At 63.5% G+C, this 24,715-nt stretch overlaps 1 protein-coding gene across 1 annotated transcript; it reads right to left on the minus strand.

The window, feature by feature from the left end:
• Nucleotides 1-704: 704 nt before the first annotated feature.
• WDR1 (WD repeat domain 1) lies at nucleotides 705-24,333 on the minus strand. The gene is made up of 15 exons (XM_054687962.1): nucleotides 24,265-24,333; nucleotides 23,754-23,875; nucleotides 16,560-16,650; nucleotides 13,632-13,779; nucleotides 12,525-12,705; nucleotides 8,490-8,567; nucleotides 8,124-8,204; nucleotides 7,514-7,747; nucleotides 7,230-7,319; nucleotides 6,264-6,418; nucleotides 5,580-5,667; nucleotides 4,323-4,433; nucleotides 3,540-3,713; nucleotides 2,073-2,217; nucleotides 705-1,707 (listed from the first exon to the last, which is right to left on the minus strand). Exons 1-15 carry the CDS (start codon nucleotides 24,278-24,280, stop codon nucleotides 1,601-1,603), a joined length of 1,821 nt encoding a protein of 606 aa, XP_054543937.1. The 5' UTR covers nucleotides 24,281-24,333; the 3' UTR covers nucleotides 705-1,600.
• Between the last annotated feature and the right edge of the window lie 382 nt (nucleotides 24,334-24,715).

Below are 24,715 nucleotides of genomic sequence, written 5' to 3' on the forward strand. Positions count from 1 at the left end.
TTGGATCTGCTTTGTTTCCTGAGGGCACAGTCAGCAGCCTGTTCTCGGGCCGTGGCCCAGCCTCACCGGGTCGGCTCCCGGGCCTCCAGGTCTCCGAGCGCGGCTGCTCCGTCGTCCTGGCTGAGCACAGGACAAAGTGCGTTTCCTGTGCCCCGAGGAGGCCTGTGGTGATTGTGGCCTAATGTTGAATTTTTTCCCTTTTTTCCGTCCTCCAGCTGTAGGAGCAGGATTAGGCCGGCGGGGAGAGCGTGTCCCATCAGGGCCAGGCTCACAGCCGCGCACGGCTCTCTCCAACCAAGACCATCGTTCACTGTCGCGTGGGCGCCTGGGAATCCAGCGTTTCCCAGCACCTCGAGGCCGCTAATCCCTTACTTTTGAAGGCAGTGCCAGAAAGCTCAGACTGCCAGGACTGCCATAGAACTTCACAATCGGGGGTCTAGAGATCACATGGTCCACTGTTAATTTGCAAATGGAAGGAAATTTAGGTCCCAAGAAAGGGGTGATGTGGCGCCGGGGCGGGAGGGTGCGCTGATGCTGGGGTCCCGGCCCTCCTGAGGCTGCTCTCCACCTGGTCATCTCACAAGCTGGGTATCCCCCACTGAGGCTGCAGGCTGGCGAGACACCCGAAGCCAGACGACCTGGGGCAGCTTCCCACGTGCCCTGCACCCCGCATGCCCGTGCCACAAAGCCAGCCAGCCACAGTCAGGAGAAAAGATATTTAATGATTTCTCTCTAATCTCTTAACGCGCTTAAAGTGTTTCCACAAGTGCAGGGAAGGGGGGATTGCTCTCAGCTGACACGGACCAGCAACTGACACACACAAAAAAACTCCAGATCACCGTGCTTTATACTTACTTTTAATTTCTGCACTGGAAAAAGAAAGGCGGAAACAACAGGTTAGTTGACAGTGACTCCACCTTCGCCTTTAAATTAAACTTTGCTCTCGGGGGCAGAGAAACAGAACAAAGTCAGAGCGGGAGTGTGACGTGGCCTCCGTCTAGTGAACTAGGGCTCTAACCTGCCAGGGCGCCCTCGGGAGCTGTCAAGGCAGACAGGCAACAGTTAAGATACATAAAAATAAACCCAAACCAGAAGAATCCCACGATTCCATTGCGAAAACCAAGCACAAGAATTGACAGGGAAATACGAGGCAGACGAGGGTGCACCCACACCCTGGAGGTGGCACAGGCACGGCGCCCTTGGAGCGCGGGACACCCACCCGCACGCGCCTGTGGTGGGTGGCCTGGGCCCTAACCTTGGGGTAGACAGCAAGCGCCGCGGGGCGTGGGGGCTGTGTGCTTGCGAGGCGAGGCCTCTGGAATGTTCCGCCCCCGGGCAGAGCTGAGTGGTGGGATTTCAGTGATGCTCCACGCGTGGTTTAAGTGCTCGCTTTATTTTTCATGTGCAAACTGTCACTGTCTAAAGCTTTCAAAGGACATGTATAGGTCTGAACACCCTGTAGAGACGAGGATAATTTCCGTTAAGGCCCCTCCCTCTGGGGTGGGGGTGGGGCGGCGCGGTACAGGAGTATTTCAAGAAAGGACGTGTTCGGCGCGGGTAAACTCTAGTCCCTGATTCGGTCTGTCCCGAGGCGCGGCCCTCAGTAGGCGATTGTCCACTCTTTGACGGAGGCGTCGTGGGAGGTGGTGACCAGCGTGTGCTCGTCCAGCCAGGCCAGGCTGCTGACGTGGTGGAGCCGGTGTGCGTCTGCAAGACAGCGCTCAAGGTCAGGGGAGCCACTTCCCGGGTCTCGCATCTTCCCCGGAGCATGGGACCCTGTGCCCTGCTCATCAACGCCCGAGGCCCCAACACCACACAGAGGGCGAGCAGGAGTCTGGGTGATGGCGGGGGGTGTCAAACGGCTGTGCCCACCAAGGACCGGGAAGCTATCAAGTCAGGAGAGGCCACCCCCACACTGCTGTCTGCAGGACCAAGCAGTCCTGCCCTGCCCCCTTCCCGGCACAGTGGTCTCTTCTGCAGCCCCACCAGTCCCATGAAGCCCAGGGAGGGAGCCCCCGGAGCTGCCGTCTGGGCGCTGTAGAGAGGTTGGACCCAGTGGGTATGGCAGTCACCTTGGATCTTGACCCTGGTCTCAGGGTCACTCAGGGTCCAGACGTACACCATCATGTCCATGCCGCCGGAGGCAAAGTGCTCGTTGTCTGGGGACCAGGCCAGGCAGACGATCTTTGCGTGGTGTCCGTAGAAGATATTGTTCTCCTAGACGCAAGCCAAAGCAGAGGTGGAAGGTCAGGGCTCAGCACTCAGTGCCCCAGCTCCGCAGACCCAGTGGTTAAGTGCCCTCTCCATACAGGCACCTCCACCAGCTCACTGGCCGCTGGAAGGCCCACCACTGCCCGCTACTTGAAGGCCAGAAGGTGTGGCCTCTGATTAAGCAGCCAGCACTGTACCCAGGAGCCCTGGCACACAGGGCCGCACACGACACCGGCCTCCAGGGCTCTCGGCCTTGTGAGGGGACAGGTTACCCCCACCCCACATGCCCAGTGGGGGAGCAGGTAGGCTCTGCCCGGGGGATGGGCGTGGCCACGGGACACATCTCGAAGGCTTTCCTTCAAAGCGCCTCTTCTCCACAGCGGTGGTCAACGTGGCCACGACTTCCTTCTCAAGGTCTGCCTATTCTGTCCTTCGCCAAGTCTGCCCTTATAGGTGACATGACGTGTCCTCAACGAGACCCCTGCTGTGCGCAATGAGGCCACTCAGCATATGACACGTGCAGAGGCCGACACGTGTGCGGCTTGGGCTCTGGGTGCACACGCCGTCAACGTCTGACTTTGTTCACTTGGGCTGTTGTTACACGTGACACTTACAAAAGATAAAACTAAGCAACGACTGAATGAACTCTGGCTCACGGGGGGTGGACGGGTCATGTCACGCAGCGAAATGTTAGGGCGGAATCTGGTCCCTAGTTCTCCCAGCTTTGCTGTAGGTTTCAAAACCGTCCCATTGAGACGGTGGACTGGGCAGAGCCAGGAGCCTGTACCCTCTGCCCCTGCATACCAGCTCCTCACACCCAGTCCCTCCAAGGCCGTGCCCCTGCTTGTGAGAAGGGGCCGCCCCACAGTTCCCATGGAGGGGACGGGAGTGCTGGCCACCTCAACCCCCACACCCCTTTTTGCCAGGAATGGGCAGCTCCTAGGTCTCCCTGCTGCTGGGGCCTCCCTCACCTGGCACAGGGCAGGGTCTGGACAACCAGCACTACAGAGGGTCTTAACTGATGAGGCAAGAGGTAAACTGAGTCTCAAACCTTGTCAGAGGCGAGAACTCTGGCCCAGAGACGGGAGCACCTGACCTGGCCGCCCAGGCCAACCCGGCGCCTGTCTCCACAGGGAGCCTCGTGGCTGCCGCACCACCCATCCTCCTGGAGTCACTCATTCCCAGGAGCAGGGCAAGAGTCCTCGACCCGGAACTCCCCACCTGAGAGCAGGGAGCCACCGGTCTCCAGCCTGTGGGAGGGCGGCCGGAGAGAGCCCACCCGCCACCTGCTCTGTCCAGTGCGGGGACGAGGCAGGCGGCTCGCTCACCGAGTAGCCGTCAGCAACACTGAAGACTGTGACCACTTTGCTGGCGTCGCACACGGCCAGGAAGGCGCCATCGTGGGAGAACGCCAGGTCGGTCACGGGGCCCTTGGCCTCCAGGAGCTTGCCCTCGTCCTTCAGCGTGGTGCCCAGGATGGAGTAGAGGCGGACGTTCCCGTCCTGCAGGGGCCAGGGGCAGTGGTCAGCGCATGCATAGGTAGGCACATGCGCGCGCACACGCGCACACACACACACACGCACACTCTCTCCCCACCCCCCCACCCCTTCTCTGCAGGGAGGGCCTGGCCCTGCAGCAGCTCTTGGGCTTCTCGGCGTGGGGACAGCAGTACAGTGAGTCACGTTTAACAACATTAACTCAACACAGAACCCTCGCCGCCCCCATCTGATCCTGTATGGCTGGGTCCTCCTCATGAGTCTGCATTTTCCAACCAACTCCAGTGAACCCCAGGGCAGGTGTGCACAGCACAGCCCTTTCCAAGACACCCGCACACGCGTCAGTGTCCAGCAATGTCCTGGCCTGGCAGACCATCCCTCCACCCTCAGGGCCTGGGCAAGCCCGCTGGAGGCCCACACGGAGCCTGGGTGGGAGCCAAGAAGCACCCTGCTTGGACAAGCACCCTGGGGGCCGTGGTACCAGGGGGGCCTCTGCAGGTCAGTGAGGGCAGCTCCCACCTCCTGCCCGGCCACCCCAAGACAGACGACACTCACACAGCACATGTCACCCCAGTCCCCCAGAGCCCCAACAGAGGGTGTGGGGAGGCACCTCACCGAGCCCCCGACAGCCACCGTGTCTCCACTGGGGTGCACCGCCACGACCTCAGGCTCATAGCCAGGGTTGTCGATGCTGAAGCACTTCTTCTGGTCCTTGAGCAGGACGATCTACGAGACACGGATTGGCCATGAGAGCCGCAGAGGCCCCTCGGCTGCTGCTCCCTGCTGGGCTGGGCGCTGGCCAGCCCTAGCCCTGCTGGGGGACATGCAGGGGCCAGTGACTCCGAGCCTGCTGCGCTCCTCAGCAGTCAGCCAGGACACTACTGCAACAAAGGCAGGCTGTCGTCGCCACCGCCAGGCCCCACAAAGGGCCTCTGCCAGCCTCTCTCGAAGCTTCCCCGGAGCCTCGTGTCATGCCGGCTGCTCCACACAGAGACCTGGGCCTGGTCTGTGCATGCCCCAGCCCAGCCCCTCTATCCTTCCAGAACATCTCCTTCCAGTCCCTCCTGTGCCAAGTCATCTGGTCCTTTGCACCCTTGACCATCCGGGGTGTCTGCAGTAATTGCTTGGCAGCAAGCATTGGTACCTAGGATGCACAGAAACGTGCCCTCCCCCAGGCATCCCGTGTGCAGGAGGCACAGGGGCAGTGGGTCCTGAGTGGCAGCCTTCCTGCGGGGGTGTCACTCCTGTCAAGTGGGGGCTGGGGTACCCCCGCCTTTTCCACTCTATACCCCAGGAGCCAGGCCTGCTGACAGGACATCTGCTCGGGGGTCCTGTACGAAGCGGGTCAGGTCTGGGCCTCCATCAGGGCGCTCCTAGAGAGGAGGCAGCACTGGCCTCGCCGTCTGGACAGAGAACCCAGGCTTCAGACGGGGCCCCAGCTCCCTGCCCCAGGTGGCTCCTGGCCACCCCCTGCGCCCTCCATGAGCTGTGAGGGACAAGGAAACAAGCTCAGAGAGGGTAGGGAAATGCCTGCAGCCACGTGGCTGCACGGCTGCCGGGCTGGATCAGGACATGAGGGGCCAGGCGGCTGTGCCGCACACGCCCCAGCACTGATGGGCGGCTCGGGCGCAGCTGACAGAGCCTGGCCATGTCCTGCTCTGCCTTCTCGCAGCCAGGTCTCAGCAAGTGCCAGACCCGCCCGTGCCTCTGCCTCCCGGGCTGTGAAGGGGCATACTGCGCCCAGCTACAGCGTGGCTGAGGCTCAGCTCAAGAGAGCACGAGGAGCTCGGCAGAAGCCTCGGGTGGAGAGAGCAGCCCCGCACGCCTTGAGCATGCATTGCCCGCCTACCAACCTGCCGCGCGGGAGCCTACCTGCCCGATGCACACGACCACGGTGTACCCTCCAGGGCCCACGGCCACGCACTTGGGCTGGACGTCCAGCTTCACCACCCCCTGTCCGCTGTTAGAAAGAAAGGAAAATGCTGGGATCGTGCGGGCGTGAAACGCACGCTCGAGCCAGGCCACGCCGGAGAAAACCCTAGAGCAAGCTACAGCTAGGAGCGACTTGCTGAAAATGACCCCCGGGCTCAAGAGTGGAACCCGGAAGGGGTGGCGAGAGGATGCCGTGTCTGTGGCAGGCACCCCCGCCAGTCTCCGCCCTGCCCCCGTCTGCTGCCAGGTTTTGGTGCAGACCTGCCCCAGCCAGAGCCCATCCTCGCAGCAGGGCGACCTGAGGACGCTGCTGACAGCCACGCGTCCACTTTGGGCCAAGGCGAGGGCCACGGCCCGGACAACCGCGTGCAGCAGCAAAGCAGGCCGAGGGCAACGCCACGTGACCAGGCCTGGAGGCTGACGGACCGGACCCTGCAGATAAGGTGAGGGTCGGCCAGCCCAGCCCAGAGGGGAGATTCGCGAGGGCTGTGCTAATGCCCAGGGTCACCACAAGGCAGCCAGAAGAGGGCGGAGCCTGGAGGTGGGGTTCCGGGGCGCTCAGGGACAAACTCCCACGGGCCGGGCAGGTGCCGTCCTGGTAGCGGGGGTTGTCCACCGCCTCACCTGTAGTCCCTCAGCACCAGGCTGGTGTAGCGCACCGTGTCATCCATGCTGCAGCTCACCAGCTGCCCTGACTCGTCCACGGCCATCCTGGACACCTGGTTGGTGTGTCCCTTCCCCGCGAAGGAGTCGTTCTCCCCCGTCTCAGAGTCCCAGTAATGTGGGCAGGTTAAGGAGAAGCCTGGCCTTGGGGACTGGGGAGGAAAGTCAGTGCCCAGCCTGAGGGGCCGCCTGGTCACCTCCAGGTCTGAATCTTAAATTCTTTGAGAATCTCTTCTCAAAGGGGGACTGTGGGTCCATCAGGAGGCCTTTCCCATGTCTGGCAGGTCCTGGGGTGGCACCCCAACACCGAACTGGGGACAAGTGGGGAGAGAAAGGGTAGTGTGCTGGGGGTGCTGCTCCAGGAGGTGGTTCCAGTGCTTTCTCTACCCCTTCTTGGGGTTGTGGGGAGCCCAGGCTGGCCTGGAAGATGCGGGGACGAGGTGCACTGGACGCCCTTCAGCAAGGCCACAGCATGGAAGCGTCTGCACAGGCCAGGCCCTTACACAGAAGGCTGGTCCAACACTGGAGACAGTCCCATGAGAGGGGTAACAGGCCCCAGACCACAAACAGCAGAGCGGGGTGCATAAGGTTGCCACACACGCCTCCAGGGGCCATCTCAGACCCAGAGAACCTCACAGAGGGAGCAGGCGACCAGCCCTAGCCCAGCAGTGATGTGGGGAAGGCGCTATGGCAATCTGAGCTTGACCTTTCATTTTTAGAACTAGGGGGCTCAGCCAAAAGCTCCATGTTCTCTTGGATTCCAACACGAACGGATTCTGCAGCTTGGGCAGGAGCAGCAAGGCTCCGGGGGCTCACGGACCATGCAGCCGAGGCCGCAGCCCAAACTGGAGGCTCAGGGGGCATGCGGGCGCAGCTCGCAGGGTTGCGTGTCTGTCCCACGGCCTGGAGCCAGAGCAGGGAAAGGATATTAATGTGCCCGTCGTGGCTCCCAGAGTAGATGTAGGACTTGCCGTCATTTTTGTGCACCGTCAGACACTGGATGGACTTGCTGTGACCCTGTGGAGACAGACGGGAGTGCAGGGTGAGCCCCAGCCATCCAGCCTCCTGATCGCCCACCCCAACACCGCAGCCCTTCCCCATGCCTGGAAACACCTTCCCTGAGCCCCGCCAGCTTTCCCCCAGCACCCTAGGGCCGGCCTCCCCAACCTCACCCCAGCCGGGCACCCACCCTCCTCGCCAGGCCGTCTCACCTTGATGACACGCAGGGGTTTGCTGGGGTTGTTCCTGTCCAGGTAGTTGATGTACCCGGACAGCGAGATGCTGAGCAGATGGTCCTTCTGCCACAGGCAGCCCAGCTGCTGGTCCAGGACATTGGAGCCCATGGGAAACGTGCTGACCACTGAGTTCACGTTGACGTCCCAGATTTTAGAGGTTTTGTCTCCAGAAGCAGAAAGCAAGTGGGTGCTGTCAGGACTCCAACTGACCTGGTTAGACAAAGAGGCGTGTCAGAGGTCACAGCCCTGTGGAGCAGGGAAGGACCCCGGGAAGCAGCAAAGCTGGGAGGGGGTAGGACTCGAGGGGTGCACCCCTCTGCAGCCAGGGCTGTGTGTCTTTTTTAATATCCTTTCCCTGGTCTGGCTCCAGGCCGTGGGACAGACACACAGCCCTGGCTGCAGAGCTGTGCCCGATGCCCCCTGAGCCTCCAGAAGCCCTGACGTCCAGGCTGTCTGTCCAAGCCTCGGCACCCCGTCCCGCATCACCTCGAAGTGCCCCGACCACCGCCCCAAGCTTCAACCTCCATTTCAAACTTCAAAACCACAAACGGCCCCACAGCGCCACGCCAAGAGCGCCCCGACTCACCGCGTAGATGCCCCCGTCGTGTGCCTTGTCTCCCCCCAGAGCGCACACCTTCTCTCCGGTCTTGCCGTCATAGATGTAAATCTTCAAGAAAAAGGAACGTGTGTCACCATGAGCGGCGAGCCTGGGAGCCGGCCTGTGGCTGGGCGTGGCCCCACTGGGCCGCTCGGCTGTCCGCTGTGTGACAAGGGTCTTAACAGACAGGCGGCCAGGCCGTCCCAGCTCTGTCTGAAAGGACAGAGGGTCCAGAGCGCCTGCTGATTCAGCCGGGTGAGGGCCGTGTCTGAGGGGGGCAGACTGTGTTTAGCCAAGTTGGTGCTGGGCAGCTACAGGGGACAAGGAGACGAAGCCGCCTCGCCCTGCCCTCACCTGGCCATCGGCGCTGGCTGTGGCAAATCGGTTTCCGTCAGGAGAGAATCGCACACAGTTGACGAAGCGGCCGTGGTCCTGGGGGAAAGCAGACAGTCACCACGGGGCGACGGGAGGTGGGAGGTTCCCAGAGAAGCCCACGGCCTGCTCTGAACACCAGCTCAGGGCTCCTGGGAGCTGCCAGCCCACAGGCGCCATCAGAGATGAAATAGCAAATCCCAAGCAGCCTGGTGTGGGGGCAGGCCGAGCTGTCCTCTGCTTGTGCCCGGCCCGTCTCCCGGGGGACGTGCCCCATCCCATGCTGGTGGCCTCCCCTCCCCCGGGCCCAAGCCAGCTCAGCCCTAAAGCTCTGATGGCAGGAGACTGGTTCCCTGGCCTGCCCTGGCTCGGCGCAGTACACGGCAGGGACTGGAGGGCATCCGCGGAGGGAACAATGAGGTTGTGAAGAAATTAAACAACGTTTGTGACCTTCCGGGGGTAAGAGTGAGCAGCTGAGGGGAGAAGCGCGCCAGGGGCGACTGACTCACTCACCGAATACGAGAGTGAGCTCATCCTCCCCAAGTGAGGAGGACTTGGCGTCAGAGACCGAGCCTCTAAAACCCCCAAATCCAAGGCCCTAGGCACAGTGCTGGACCACCCACGGGATCGTCCACTGCAGGTAACGCTCACCGCTCTGAAGGGGCGAAGTTGGGGTGAGCTGTGTGGCGGGGGGACCTGCCCTGCAGGCAAACTACCCACGGACGCTGTGTCTCCAGGCCCCGGCCATGGCGGGAGCTGCTCTGAGGTCGGGCCAACTGCTACTGCTCTCGGCCACCCAGGGCCGGGTGGGGGCGAATAAGTCACGGGCAGAGCTCCTGGAGGCTGGAGCCACTGCCACTGCTCCGGCCGCCCACGTGCCCTTCAGGCTGCAGGCCCAGCTGGTCCTGACCTCGCCCGTCCCCGCTGCTGCTGCTGCTCGTGGTCCCTCAGGCGAGGGACAAGGGTGGTGGCGGGTTCCCTGTGTCTGAGCGAGCCCTGGGCAGCCCAAGGAGAAAGGGCTCCCTCAGAAATGACGCCAGAAGAACCCCCAGAGCCCAGGTGCAGAAGGACGTCAGGCTAAGGGGGTGCTGTGGTGGGGGTACTGATTTCTCTCAGAAAAATATTCAGTTGCCACCCGATTCCAACTTGCGATCAACTCAAGGGTCACTGGTTTGCTGAGACAGCAAGGGCCCCCTTCCCAGCCCAGCTCAGGACCAGTCTCCTGGGGCAGCCCCAGCCGTGACCCCGGGCCACCCCATTTCCACACTCCAGGAAGGCCCCCCTCCCCACCAGCCTGCTGCCCCTGTCTCGGCGGTACAGCGAGTCCCTCCTGCCAGGACTGTGTGGCTGCACCACCGTGGCCCTGCCCGAGGAGTCCAGCTGTGCGGGAGGCTGATGCCTGGCCTGAAACAGCCCGTGTGAGGGCGGGGCAGAGAGCCCCGTGCCCGAGGCGGTGAGCCAGTGCGCAGAGGAACGGGTTTGGGGAAACATTGTGAGGGGCCCCAGATTGGGGGCTGTTTATGGCTGCCAGCTACGGAGCTGGAGCTCCCAGGTCTGCCCCACCCCAACAGCCCAGAGGGCCCACACCTTGGGGCGTTCCCTGGCCCGGGGGCCCCAGGGAACATGTCTGTGGATTTTAACTGGAGCAGCCCACCCTCACGACCTCCTCCACCATCCCCTCCTGTCACTGTCGAGAGCCTGTGGTGTAAAAACAATCAGGTGACAATGAAGCCACCACTGGGTCCAGTCACTGACTCCAGCCTCAGCTGCCCCTGCGTGGAGGACTAACCCTCAGGCCCAAGTGACCTGCATCCAGGTCTGCTCAGCTGCGCAGCACCATGGCGCCAGCCTCACTTGCCCCCCCTTACAAGCCCCAACAGAGCTGCCCACTCACCACTGTCCCCGGTAGAGACAGGGTCAGATGAAGGGACAAAGGCTCACTCTGGCCCTCCTTGGGCCTCGCCCTGGTCCCCACACTCCTGGGCACCCTCAGTCAGCACATACCCCACGGGACCAGTGAGGCTGAGAGAGGCCAGCTCAGTGCAGGTGCCCAGCACAGGTACCCAGCGGCACCTGGCAGACACCTGAAGAGCCTCTGCTATCTACCCTGCCAAGAGTGAGGCAACAGGAAACTGCCTGAACACCTGGCACGAGAGTGCCCAAACTGACTTCGCTGTCTAGGAAAGCAGCATGTCTAATAATAGCCCAGATGGAAATTTCTCGCTCACGTTACCCCCAACTGTTCAGAAGGAAGTGGGAAGGCCCGTTTGGAGGTGACTGATGGGGAAGACCACAGGTGGGGTGGCAGGCGCAGCTCCCCTCCTGGGGAACAGACCAGGGTGCCCGTCCCTCTCGAAGAGGCGAGCCCTGACCTTTGCTCCTCCGGAATCAACTTCTACTCGACAAAAACCACCTGCTGATGGCAACACAGGGGGCCTGGGGCGTGGACACAGCTCTCAGAGCGGGCGGCACCCCAAGAGGGGTCCTGCTCATCCATGGGCCCACCGGCTGAAGAGGGCGTGGCGCCCAAGTGCAGGACTGGTGGGGCGTGGGCAATGCTCGGTGGGGCCTGCTGTTGCGCCTCCGACCCCGATCCCAGAGCGTGCGGGCAGGGGCCGACCAGGTACAGTGGGCGCTAGGGAGGCCACAACCTGCCCGGGAATGCTGTGCCAGACTGGGGAACAGCTCGTGACCAGCCCACACCCGGCCTCCTGTGATGCTGGGAGCCACCTCCTGGGCCCACGGCCCTCCCAGGCAGCACCATAAGCCCACCCTTTGGGGCCACTGGCCCTAGAAGGTCAGACAGCCCCCCACATGCTAGCTGACTGTGGAGTGTCGAGGGCTTAAGGCAGGCTGACCCCCATAGTCGGCCACACCTTACATTTGGGGTGAGTGTGGGGGGCTGAGCACCCCCTCCTTCCTATGCTCAACATGAGTCGGCAGAAACCCGAACGCCTCCTCATGGTCTCAGGCCCCATGAGCAGGTGCCCCCGGCCTCGCTGAGTCTCACATGGGGTGCAGAGGCCTAGGGGGTGAAGCATGGTCCGTTTCTCTAGGAATAGGAAGGACCCTTCCGTGCCTAGCCATTATGCATGTCAGGAACCTTGCCCGCAGGGGAGCTGGGGCACTGCCCTTTCTGGCTTCACCCTGCTCACAGTGTATGACTCACTGGGAAACCACCCAAGTTAGCAGCAGCGCCCTGAGCCGCTTTCGGGATACTAGCTCATCTCATCCTGAGGTAGCCACCGGCCCGCCACCACTGCCGACCCCAGGGACACAGTCGGCCAGTGTTCTGTGTCTCTCTCCCACCGCTGGTGCCAGAGACGCGGGAAGAACCAGGAGGGGAGGTTCAGAACCTGCCCTGCGCTGGGGCCCCAGGACAGGAAATGTGCTGGCAGGAGGGGTCCCTGGGCCTGCAGGTGGTTGTGTGGGCCCCAAAAGCACAGCTGAGGGGCTCTGATGCCAGATGGCCCCACCTACTTGGGCAGATAGAAAAGTGAGGCTGTAAGAGCTTCAGGCCCTTGTCCCTGTCAGATAGGCAGGGAGCTGGGTCCAGACCCCGGCTCACCTGCCAGGGAGCTGAGCGCACACACTTCACAGTCAGCACCCACTTCCCTCTCGGGTCCTTGCCCTCCCATATGCTGGGGCCCGCAGCAGACCAATCCAGAAGCCCGCAAGCTCTGCCCTCACCATGTGAAATGTGACGGCCCCGGGCTCCCCATCCCGGCAAGGCACCTCCAAGGCCAGGGTACTCGCCAGGTCTCGCAGCCCCCCAGGTATGTTCCAGGGAAGTCCTGCCCTGCATGGGGCCCCTTTGCACTAGGACAGCCAGGACCCCCGGTGTGGGACCACAAGGCCGGGGGGACGGTGCGTCTCCCACCCAGGGAACCTCCTTCCGCCTATACGCCACACTGTGGCTGGCATCGGGGTCTCCTGCCCAGCGCCAGCATCTAACGGGCACGGGTGCTCAAGTCACCAAGATGACCAGAAACCCCCTTCAGAGCGAAGTGCACTTACACCAATGGTGAACTTGAACTTGAACGGTGGCCCCTCAAAGAAGGCGGCGCAGTTGTCGTCGCTGCCGGTGGCCAGCCGGTACGGCCTGCTCTGCTTGATGTCCACACTGTTGATGACTTTGTTGTGGCCTGTGATCTCGCCCACCGAAGAGCCGCTGTCCCACAGGAAGACGGCGCCAAACCTGCAGAGAGCAGTCCAGCGGGTCAGCCCTGTCCTGGGAGGGGCGCTGGGCAGTCAGAGCAGGGGCGGCAGGAGGCCTTGGTCATGACCACACGCCCCGCACAAGACACGGTGGGTCGGCTCGGCGCTTGAGGAAAGGCCCCGAGATGGTGCCTCTGGGAAGGGACTGGACGTCTGCGTCCAGTGGCTCAGCGCTATGAGCCTCTGCGGGGAAGGGCAGGGAACGGCCTGTGGCCTCCTCCATTTGCCGACAGTTTTACCAGGGGACCAGGAAATACACCCGTTACCCCAGGGGGCAAGCGGCCTCGCTCTCGGGTGGCGGCTGCTGAACAGGACTGTTGTGGCTGCCATTTGCAAACCAGCCATAAGGACTGTGAAGGCACACGGGCGGCTTGGGCCACCGGGGAGGGGATGCCCACAGAGCCTCCGGGTGAGGAAGTGAAGAAGGTGCCTGCCAGGTCAAGTGCCGAAAGGCCGTCACACTGCCCTGGAGGGGCCCCGGCTGCACCTGGGGCAAGAAAACCAGGGCACACTCCCCCAGAGACCCAAGAGTGCAGCAGACACTCAGGGCCCCCACCCAAGAGCCCTGACCCCTTCCCTTCTCCCTTAGTAAGAGGCGTTCGGGGATGTGCCAGCTGGGGGTGTCTAGGCTCCCTTGCAGCCAGGTTGGCAACTGTGGGGGGCACCAATAATGCTTTCCTGAGCGCCCTTGCTTCTGCCCTTCCCCTTCCTGCTTGCTACTGCCAGGAAGCGTCCAGACCCACAAGTGGAGTCCCAGGAGGAGCAGGGGGCGGGGGCTACGCAGGCCTGTGTGGACGGAAGCTCGACACCCACCAGCGTGAGCGGCTGGACATCACCCCCCGCCCCACAGGGCACCCAGAGGGAGTGAAGCCAAGGGCACGGGCAGGGAGGGCTGGGCACACTCACTTCTCCCTTCCTTCCCCGACCACTGCGATCCTCTTACTGTCTTCTGTCCAAGCAATGTCCTTGATCTTCCCGGCGAAGGGCTGGTACTCATACTTGAGGAGGTGCTCCTTCTGCGTGGTGTCCCAGATCCGCAGCTTCCCAGACACGTCTGCGGGCACAGCGGGCAGTGAGAGGTGCTCAGGCCTGGCAGGGCAGCCCCCGGCGCCGGCTCAGGAGAGGCCTGGGCTGCAGCTGCGCGTCAGGCCGGGGGCATGGGTACAGCTCAGTCAGAGGTTTCCGCTTGCACCAGAGGCCGCTGAGCTCAGTCAGAGGTTTCCGCTTGTACCAGAGGCTGCTGGGACGGCCAGCTGGGCCAGCACCCCACACCAGGGCACAGGCGGCAGCCCCCTAGGCCCTGGGGGCGGTTCTGTCTTGCTAGAACCTGCCTCCACCGAGGCATGTGGGCTCGGGCACCTGCGAAAGGGGGAGCCAGGCCTTCACTAGTGAAACCTGATGGTGCGAGCTCGCACCTCCCGCCACGCGCAGCCGCGCCCACCCCACTGGTGTGCTGTGCTCATCTCATCCCAGCAAGCTCGCTGCCCACGGCGCCTGACTGAGGCACGAGGCGGGAGACGCGCCGTGGGTGTGGAAGTCTTACTACAGAGCGCGCGACACCCAGCTCGAGCAGTGGGGGCCACGCCCTCCTTCCCGCCACGATCCTGTCACTGAGATCCAAGCACCAACGCCTACACGCCCCTTCCCAGGGAGCACAGACGCCACGTCAGCAGGAGAGGTGAGAAGAGGTGCAGCACTTACGCTCACTCTGGAGTCTGCCAGTGTCCCAGGACCCCGGCTCACCACCACAGCCAGCCCCGGGCAGGGGCGGAGGCTCGCAGGCAGTCCAGGGAGAGGTGGACCTGCCCTGGCCTCTGGCCACCTGGAGGGTTGCCCCCAGTGGGCGGTGCCACCAGGAGCGCGCTGTGAAGGTAACACGAGCTGGCACAGAGAGACCTAGATAGGCCCTTAGTGCACAGAGGGCACTGGCCACCAGTTAGCCCCAAGTAGGCTTTGCAGAGCCACGGCTCATAGCAGGCGTCTACACTGGGCAGAGGCTTGGAAAGCAGGTGGGGTGGCGTCCAGTTGTGGGGCAGACAGGACAAGCCAGCTTCCACATGAGCACAGGAATGAAGCACAGGGAGGCCCTGGGAGGCCCTGGAGGGCTGCAGGGCAGGGGCTGAGGTGAGCAGGGATGGGGACCTGGGGCTGCCTGAGCACCCTCTGTGAACAGCAGGCCAGCTGGGGAGGAAAGGGCGTGGCAGTGAGGCGGAAGCCTCCTCCCTCCAGTCTCTTTCTACACTGGGAGCCACATCCCCGACACAAACAGCATTCTCAGTGCATCTGCCCCTCCCTGCTGCAGTGCCACGGGCACCAGCTGCTCACCAAAACCACTGGGTGGGTCGGGCCACCAGCATCATAATCTCCAGAGGAAAAAGTTGCTAAAAGGGACTTGGGTTTGTCCCAGAAACAGCCCTGCCCTGAGCACCTTCACAAAGACTGTGGACTCCTGGAGAGGCAGAAATGGACATTTTGCCCAGGAAGGGCCCAGGCCCTAATATGCGCTCCTCACATCGCAGGGCTTCCCGAAGGTTCAATCTCTCAGCAGACAGGAGCCCGTCTCCCTGGCACCTAGTGAGCCCACAGCGCGCTGGACCCCACCTGGGAGTAGCTGCAGGCTGCCCGAAGTACCAGACCCTGCACTTGGCACCCAGGGACCCGGCCCTGCCCCCTCCAGGTGCCTGGTAACCCACTTAGCCGGCCGCTTCAGCCGCTGCCGCCTCTTCACTACAAGCCCCGCACACTGCACTGGTTTGAGCCCAGGGTCCTAATTGCCACAGCCAGCGCTTCCTGGTCTTCCCTCGGCCCCAAGGACCGCGGGGAGCTCCGCGGGCTGTCCTTCATGGCCCCGATTTCTGGGCGCTGCCCCTGCCAGCCAGGACGGGACAGGCAGTTGGGCACTGTGCCAGGCCAGCCGCGAGGCCTGCCAACCACACCGCTCTCCTGAGAAGAGAAGATTAAAAGGCACCGGGCCCAAACCCTGGGACTTTAAATGAAGAGGCATCTTGCTGGCAGAGCAGGGCCAGACGGAAGAATTGACAGGGTGAGAGACCCTGGGACACGAGACGCAGCAAGTTCCACAGACGCAGGTGGAGCAGACACCAAGCCTGGCCTGCCCTAGCGCTGTCACGGCCGCCGAGACAGATAATGAGTCGTCACCTGGTCCACGAGGACAGGGTGCCCACTCTCACACACACTGCCACACTGGTCCCCCCAACTGCTCTGGAGGGCACCAGAGGCCTGGAAGGAGGCTACACGGCCAGCAGGGGAAAACCCCTGGGGAGGCGCAGTGTGGACAAAACACCCCGAGTGGGTCCTGCCCCCCGACCTGTGAGAATAGATGAATGAAAGAATGGGGGGAGCGGAATGAGCGCCTCTAATGTCTGTCTCCCCCTTCTCATGTGCAGATGGTGAGAGATCTGCTTCAAAGGGCCAAGCGAGTACAGCACCCTACAGTGCCAAGGTCTTCGTGCTGGGAGGGCCCCCTCTACCCAGCCCCCATGGAGCTGCGCAAAAGCCAGCTGAGCAGAGGCCCAGCCCACAAGTGAAAGGGCCTGAGGCCGGCCTTATGCTGGACCAGGACGGGAGCAGCCGGTGCAGGTGACCCGAGACCGAGACGGCCCAGGTGTGTGTGGACACTCATGTGCACGGCATGAGGCCCCACACGTGACAGCACAGCCCCAGAGGCCTCTGGCCAACCACACGAGAACCACTGCTGACCTGAGTTGGAGCTCCCTCGTTCTGGATGGAGCTTTCCCCGGTCAGCCCCACCCCGTACTCAGCACACGCTGCCCCGCCCGCTGCCCGGGCCCCAGCCCCGCTCAGCACAGGTACCTCCAGACGCGATGTAGAAGCCGCTGGGCGCATACTTGGCCACCACCACCTGGTGGGCGTGCTCCGTGTAGATGTCGGCGATGGCCGGGTTCTGTGGGGAGGAGACCAGGTGAGCACGAGGGGTAGAGTAGTCGCGTAGAGCCCAGACCTCCCCAGAGAACACCCCAGAAGCACAGCTGGTGCCCGCCTCTCTCTGGGTGGTAGAATTCTAGGCAATTTAAACTTTCTCTTTTAGTCTAAGATCATAGAACTCGGGGTGACTTCCTTTCCGTGGTTTGTTTTTCTGGGCTTGCCCCAGTACAAGCAAGTGTTTGCAGGCCACACACAAGATAAATTCCACTGAAGAATCAGATTCCGGCCTCCCAGGTGATGGGAGATGCCCATGGTGGCCTGTGCCCAGCCCCACGCAGCCGGGTCTCCCCGTCACGCCACCTCTCCACCCAGGCCACCAGGCGGAAGGAGCTCAGCTGTAAGGTCGGAGAACATGGTGGGCGTGGAGTGAGGGGCCCATCCTTGCCACCTGTACCTGTCTCCCCTCTGTGCCACAATGCCATGGACTCGCCCTGACGCAGCTATGACACGACGCTGGACCCCACGTCCCTGTCACCCCCTGCAGCTGAGCCCCCCGCGGGTCCACAGCCAGCACTGAGCAGAGTCCACACAGTCCTTGGCTTCCCCCGAGTGGAAACTCAGCACCAACACGCACAGTAACATGTGGGGCTTACAGATGAACCCCTCTCCCTGCACAGGCCAGCGCACTAAGGAAGCAGAAAGCTACCCATGGCCACCATGCCTGGTGAGGCTGGGCAGCGCAGGATGCCCGCGCTGCTGGCGGAGGGCAGAGGATGGACGGGGAGAGCCCAGCAGGCTATTTATGAAGCCACGCACACCACCTGCGGCCCACTACTGGGCATCCACACAGTCCCCAGAAAGATGCCGTGTCCCTGGAAAGCACCCTAACCTGCCCACAGGTGGGGAGCAGACCTCTTGCACCCAGTGAGGGGGCGGTGGGAACAAGGCCCTCACATGCCCACAGCACGAGGCTCTTGAGAGCAAGCTGCCCGGGGAAGACACACGGCTACTCGGACCATCTATGAAAGGCGCCCCAAAGCGGCAGAGGGAGGTCAGTCCTTGCCGGGGACAGGGGCTGCAGGGAGGCGGCTGTCCATGAGGGTCAGAGTGCACTTTCTGGAATGTTCTATATGGTGGTGATGACAAGGCTAGGCTGACTGTATCTGTCAAACCTTAAGGTTTAAACTTATAGATGAGTTTTTTGTATCTAAGTTACACCCCTGTAATGTGTTCCTTCACGCCTACTGGCCCCCGGCTCCCAGTGCTAGCACACTACTGGGGCACAGCCCCGTGCCCAGAAGCCTGTGGGTGCCCCCATCCCCGAGAGCCTTGCCCAGGCCTGTGGCTACCCGGGGGTCTTACAGCCCACCAAGTGAGACATACTGGACACACCACACCCAGGGCAGTGGGTTCCCTCCCTGGCACTCACTGTCTGAAACCACCAGGCACCCACTCAGAAGGTCTTGGGGGAGGGACGGAAATGCACAGGCAGAGGCCCCGGGAGTAAGCTCCGCCCTTACAAGTCCCTCCCCACAACGGGCAGCAGACCCCAAGGCCCAGGCTGGCTGCAGTGCGGTCCAACCCGCACCGGCCACGGCAGCTAGGACCCGCGGCGCCCGAGTGCCCACCCAGAGGGGGAGACACCACCAGGGAGCGCGGCTCAGGCGCGATGCAATGCAGGTGACGCTCCGCAAGGGGCTGGAGGTGATTAAGCCAGAGGCCGGCACTGGGCGACTCCGTGTGCAACAGGAGGAACCAAGCGGACGAGACACAGTGAAGTAACCACAGAACTGAGGTCACAGCATGGGAGGGGGACAGGGGTGTCTAACTCAGACATAAACCAATGGCAGGGCAGCAAGTGTGGGGCGGCGGAGGCCCCAGGGGATCTGTCTGGGACGACTCCTCCCACTGCCCGTCTCCCGAGTAGGGGGACACCCTGTGCCCACCATGTGGGCTGCGGGCCGGGCCCATTCCAGACCAGCACTCCGCTCCCCCAGGGGCGCAGCCCCCCTTCCTTCCTCTTCCGTGGTCTAGGACGGAGAACAGGATTTGGAAGGAGTCCCCCATTTGGGGAAGGGAAAATGAGAAGGAAGCCAATTCTAGACGCACCCCATTGTGGCAGGGGCTCCTGCTCCCTTGGGGTGTCTCTTCTCTGGGACGTCCCTCCTGTGCTCTGCAGGCCAGCCTGCAGTCAGAGACAATGGAGGCGCTGGGCCCTGGGTGGATGTGGGCATGCCCTCAGGGAGGTGCCATCTTCCCAGCCCACGGCCTCTCCCCCCACCCCCCAATCCCTCACACCCTCCTGGGGACAAGACCGACTTTTCACCTAGTGCTGCCCATCCACCCACCGCAAGCTCTAGGCTTCCACTGGGAGACCTTCCCCCGGGGGGCTGGGGGCTGCCCTGCCACACCCCATCAAGACCCCCAGCTCCCACCCCACTCAGGCCTGCTCCCAGCTGCCCATGGTGTCCAAGAGCCTTCAGAGAAGCCCTGGGCTCCCTCCCGGCAAGGAGGGGCCAGGTGAGCCGAGCTTCAGGACCCAGGGCTGCCTCGGGGTATCTCACAGCTGAGACTTTGCAAGAGGAGCGAAAAAGGCCTTTCAAACTCCAGAGCAGGGCGCCACCTGTGACTAACCACCTCATTCCCGGGGTGGGGACCGGGCAGGGATCTGGATGAGCACCCCCAGGCGTTCCGGGGCAGGGTCAGCTTCCACTGAACCAGACAGGCCCTCCCCTCACCAGCCTGGGGTTTGGCTGCAACCAGCACACAGGCTCTGCCGTCTCCCCTCCCCACATGTAAGAGAAGCGCTAAAACCTCAGTCCCTGAAGGCCAGAGGATGTAAGTCATCCCCCTCACCCTCAGGGGCCCTGTGATTCGGCCCTGCTCCCCACCCCTGCTGTCTTGATCTCCTTCCTGGAGAGCTCCCACTGATCCTCCAAACCCAACCCAGACATGAGCTCTCCCCAGGAGTGTCCCTGCTGATGCGATAGGGCTGGGCTTCTCACCGGCAGGCCACACAGGACACTCCTCTTCATGCATGCCAGGCGCCCAGGGCACTGCCCCCCAGGGTCTGTCAGTGTGGGCATGACGGACGCTTTGGGCCAGGCAGTTTTCAGGAGTGTCCTGTGCGCCCTGGGGTGTCTGCCCACACCCACCCACAAGGAACCAGCAGCACAAAGACGTCTCCTGATGTTGCCAAATTAGCCCTCATGGGGTTGAGGGCCAGATCGCCTGACAACCCTGATTTAAACTTGAAAGCTGTGGCTGGAGATGGGGGCTTAGTGGACCCTGGTGGGGACCTTAGAACTGCAGCTGGGTGCGCGGCTGAGCACTTCCATATATCGGTGAGCAGCTTCCCAGCCAGTCTCCTGTCTTGAACCTCAGACACAGTGCTCTCTCCTCAGACCTGATCCTGTCGAGGGGCTGCCTGAGCGCACACTCAGCCCCTGCCCCCAAATGTTCTCCAGGCCCCTCCACTCAACTTGTGAACCTCCTGGGAACCTGCTGCTGCTCAGCCCCTGGGGGCCCTGTGGCCACTCTGCTCCCTCTGGGGTTGGGCCTGAAGACTCTGTGTCCCTCTTCCCTGCCAGACTGGGGGCTCCCCTAGGAAAGGCCCTGGAACGAGTGTGTCCAGAGCTGGCACAGGCTTTGCTATTAAGTGGATGCTTGAGAAGTTCTGGTAACAAGATTAACAAGCCAGGAGGGCAGGGTGTGTGTGCATGTGTAGAGACATAGAGATGCCTGTGCTGAGCCAGCTAGGATTTCTGTGACTGGCAATGGGACACAGACACATCGCAACCAAAATGCCCACGTGTCCCCATGTGCTCAGGCCCCATGTGGTTCGAGTCTCAGTTTCCTTCCTCAAGGGAGCTCAGCCTGTAGGGCCCATCCAATCCTCTCCTGGCTTCACACCTGTGTGGACAGCTGCTCTGTCAGTTGGTACCCGAACATGACCCCACAGGGCTGGGGGCTGTCCTGGACACACAGGTGGCCTTTCTGCATGGACGAGTCACTGCAGGTGAGACTCTGCACTCAAGCGCCACATCCCAGCCCAGCCCGTGCCGGGAGCCCACTGTCGCCATGCTCACAAGCACAGGATGCCAAGCTGCCCCTGGCATGCCACTCCCGGCAGCACATCAGCCCCTCACAGCTGCCGCTTTCTCAGGTATGTAGATTTTAGTTCTGGGATTGGGGTGAACACTATGCAAAGCCAGCCCTAAGCCTGCCCCTGTGATGCACTCACTGCTTAGCCGCTGGCAGGGAAGCGGGTCTGTCCCAGCACTGGGAGTGACCCTGCCCTGTCTGCAGGGGGTGGGGGGTGGGGTGGCCACAGTCTCCCAGGCTCTCTCTGAGGGCGGGTCTGGACAGCCACATTCCCCGCAGGCCTTTAACTGCAGTTCTCTCTTCAAGGTGTGGCAACAGGTGGTGTTGAAACGAACAGATAACACCATCCTACCAGCCGAGAGGAGCCCTGCCGCTGAGCCCAGCTTTTCCGTCGAGAGAGGGAGTGAAGCCGTGGCTCCAAGGGGAGTCAGCAAGGGCCCTGCCTTCCGCATGATGGTGCCGGGGGACAGGAGACAGCCCCGTGTGCAGGCTGTGGGGCCAGAGGCTGGCTGGTTTGCTCCACAAGTATTGGGGCACTACTTGAGTGCAGAAGGCTGGGATGGGGTGCTGTTCAGGAGACCCCCCCCCCGACAGGGTGATATCTAAACAGAAACCCAAAGGAAGATGGGGCCAAGGTGTGCCACGACTGGCAAGAATAAAGTGTCCAGACAGAGGCCCTGGCAACTCCAGAGAGCCAGTCACACAAGTTCCAAGAAGAGCGGAGAAGCTGAGTGACAGGGAGGACATGAGGAGACTGGAGTAGCAGCAAGGCGGGGCGCCCAGGGGGGCAGCAGGGTGCTGGCTGAAGGCGGGGTGGAGCTCCCTGAAGCCAGTGCCGTGCGGACAGAGCAGGCTGGAGAACAGTCACGGAGGAAGCGGGGAGACCAACGTCCAGGCGGTAACTGAGCCCACTTTTCTTACACTTCAGGCAAGAGACGATGGCCGCTTGGATGGTGGTGGGAGCAGAGGAAGTCAGGAAAATGCCAGACTCTGAAGAAACTTTGACTGCAGTCACTGGATTGGCTGAGAATTAAATATAGCAGGAAGAGAGAGGGAGGGGGAAGCCACTGGAAGTCCCAGGTTGGGGGCTGGAACAGCTGGAGGGTGGGCACTGCCATCTGGGGGAAGCATGCCCTGGAAGCCCAAATGTTGGGGCGTGCTGGGTGTGAGATGCCAACCCAGCTGACATCCTCGGGTCATTGCAGGAAGTGGCCCGGCCTCCCGTCTCTTCCCTACCACAGGCCTGTGCTCTCACTACTGCTTCCTCCTTCCCGTCCGGAGTATCCAGCGGCTTCCGGTCTCACTCTGCCCCCAGCAGAGTCTGGACTCAGACAGGTCAAGTCTGACTCATCTTTACCTGACTGCCAAGGGCCCACCAAGCAAACAGGGGCCTAATGCCTGTTTACACCCAGATCAGGAAAGCTCTCCCTGCTGAGGCGGGGCGGGAAAGCAGGTGTGCCCTCTGATGAGAACAGTAAGTTCTGGGGCACTGAAACCAGGGAGCCCAGAAGCAAGGAGCAGATGGACTTCATGGTCAGGGAATGTGGCCCGTGTGGGGTGCTCGCCCGTGGCGTTCATCAGCTTCTCCACTGGAGGCAGCTCGTTGCTGGTCTCCTTTGCCTCTTGGGGCCCAAGGGAGGGTGGAAGACGCTGCAGTTCAAGAATCTTTCACAGCGTGGGACCCACAGCAGGCACTCTGTGAGCCCCCTCCCCGGGGGGGTGCAGGCTGCCTTGCCACGCACGTGCCTCGACAGGGCCAGCCTGGACATGCTGCGGCCCTGGTTCCCCAAGAGGACTGTGGGGCATTCGGTTTGCCAAACTGAGTGAGAATCTGCTTAGAGCCACCTCAACTCTTATCTTCTCAAAAAATCTCAGGACCTTATTCTGGAGATCCCCAGGCATCTGGATCCTGGCCCTCCCCCCACACCCTCGGGGGTGGACTCTAGGCCAGTCCAGCTTTCCAGGGATCCGTGTGACTATTAGAGCGGCTGTTAGCACCTTCAAAGCACAATCGCACCCACCCCAGCATCGGAGGTGCCCGGCTATCATGGGAGGGGAGAAGCCACCAAGGCGTGCAGAGCAAAAGCAACCGGCTGGCTGAGCCGGAGATGGAGGCAGAGCCAACCCCTACCACGCAAAGGCCTCTCTCCTGTTATGATGGGGGGGAGAGGCCCCCAGAGCCCCCTCCCTTCCCCTGCCAACTGTGAGCCTCCTGCAGGCCGAGGGCATCCGTGCAGCAGCAACCCTACCCATGGCGGGTGACCACTCCTCACATGTGCATCTAAGCTGACAGCCCTTGGCAGCGCGGCCAATCAAAACCACCTCCACCCTGGGTACCAGGCACAGCCTGGCGCAGCTTAGGAGAAGCCCTCCCAGCCGCCCGCTGCAGGTCACCTTCCCTCCCCGCCACCCCCAGGCTGAGGAAGGCAGGATTCCTGGGTGCATCCCCGAAGTGAGGGTGACAGGGGCCTGGCCCGTGGCTCATCACGGGGGAGTAAAGCGGCTCTGTGAGGGTTTCCCAACAAGTTGGCCCCCGCAGCCTTCTCAGCCCAGCGCAGGGGGCCCGCCCGCGTGATTCATGGGAATAAACCGGTTCCTGATCTTGCACTGGGGATCGAATCCCCGAGGGGACGAGCAGGCTGGGGGCCAGGGGCCCGGGTCAGCCCGGGCTCTGCTGGCCGGGGATCCCGCATGCTGACCTGGGCTGCGGGCTGGAGAGCGCGGGGGCCGGGGGGCCCAGGCGGCAGAGGAGGAAATGCGGGGGGCTCACAGCACAGCGGGGAGCCCTCCAGCACCCCAAGGTCAAGCCGCAGGTAACCGGGCCCGCCGCAGCCCTCGCGCCCGAGCCCTGGTTCTCAGGACCCGCCTCGGGCTCCCCGAGACGGCGCGACCAACTGGCAGGCGCTTCCTGCGCCCCGCGGGGGGCCGGCGGGGGGGCGTGGCGAGCGGGGTGCGGAGGAAGCGCCGCCGGTCTGGGGGCGCCCGGGACCGGGGGCCGGGGCGGGGCGGGGTACTCACGTCGATGTTCCTCAGGATGACGCACTTGCCATTGGTGTAGAGAAAATTGTTGCCCTTGGGGTCGCCGCCGACGATCTTGGAGGCGCCCCGCTCCACCTGGGGGAGGCTGGCGAACACCCGCTCTGCGGAGACACGGGCGCGCTCAGGGGCCGCGCGGGGGCCGCGCCGGCGGGTCACCTGTTGCCCGCGCCCGCGGGGGGCCGGCCGGGAGGGGCGCGGGGGGCGCCGGGGGGGGCGCGGGGCGCCCGCGGGCGACTTCCTGGTCCGCGCGCCCGGCCCGGCCCATCCGGGGCGCGGGGCTCGCCGGGCCCGGCCCGCGGTGCCAACTTTGGGGCCCTCCGGGCCGGGGGGGCCGCCGGGCGCCCCGAGGGCGGCGGGAGCTCGCGGCCGTCCCCCCCGCCCGGGGACCCCGCCGGCGCCCGCGCCCCGCCCGCCCGCCCGCCCCCCACCGCGGGGCGCCCCCCGGGGCCGGGCGGGCCGGGCCGGGCCGGGCGGGCCGGGCGGCACTTACTGATCTCGTACGGCATCCTCGCCCCTCGCGCCCGCGCCGCGCCGCCTGCCGAGACTCCGGGCCGCCCGCGCCGCGAAGCGAAGCGCACGTCGCCGAGGCCAGGCCGAGCGGTCGGTCGCGCGGGCGGGAGGCGGCGCCGGGCGTGCCGGGGGGCGGTCCAGGCCGCGGCTCGAGCCGCTCGCGCCCTGCCCTGCGCGCCGCCGAACCCGGAAGCGCGGCCCCGCGCGCGGCTCGCCCCCAGCTTTGACCATATATAGTCAAGCGCTCGGCTCGGCGGCGGCGGCCCGGGCCCCGCCCCGCGCGCCCCTCGCGCCCCGCCCCGGAAGTGACGCCGCGCGCGGGCCCTTGAAAAGGCGGCGCCGGCCGCGCGGGGCGTCAGAGCTTCCCGGGGGGCGCGTGGGGCGGGTGGGCACGTGAGGGGCGGAAGAGGGACGGGGCTGCTGGGCGCGGA

This window comes from Talpa occidentalis, unplaced genomic scaffold (assembly GCF_014898055.3).
Source record: "Talpa occidentalis isolate TD23 unplaced genomic scaffold, MPIMG_talOcc4v2.1 talOcc4.6, whole genome shotgun sequence".
NCBI lineage: Eukaryota > Metazoa > Chordata > Mammalia > Eulipotyphla > Talpidae > Talpa > Talpa occidentalis.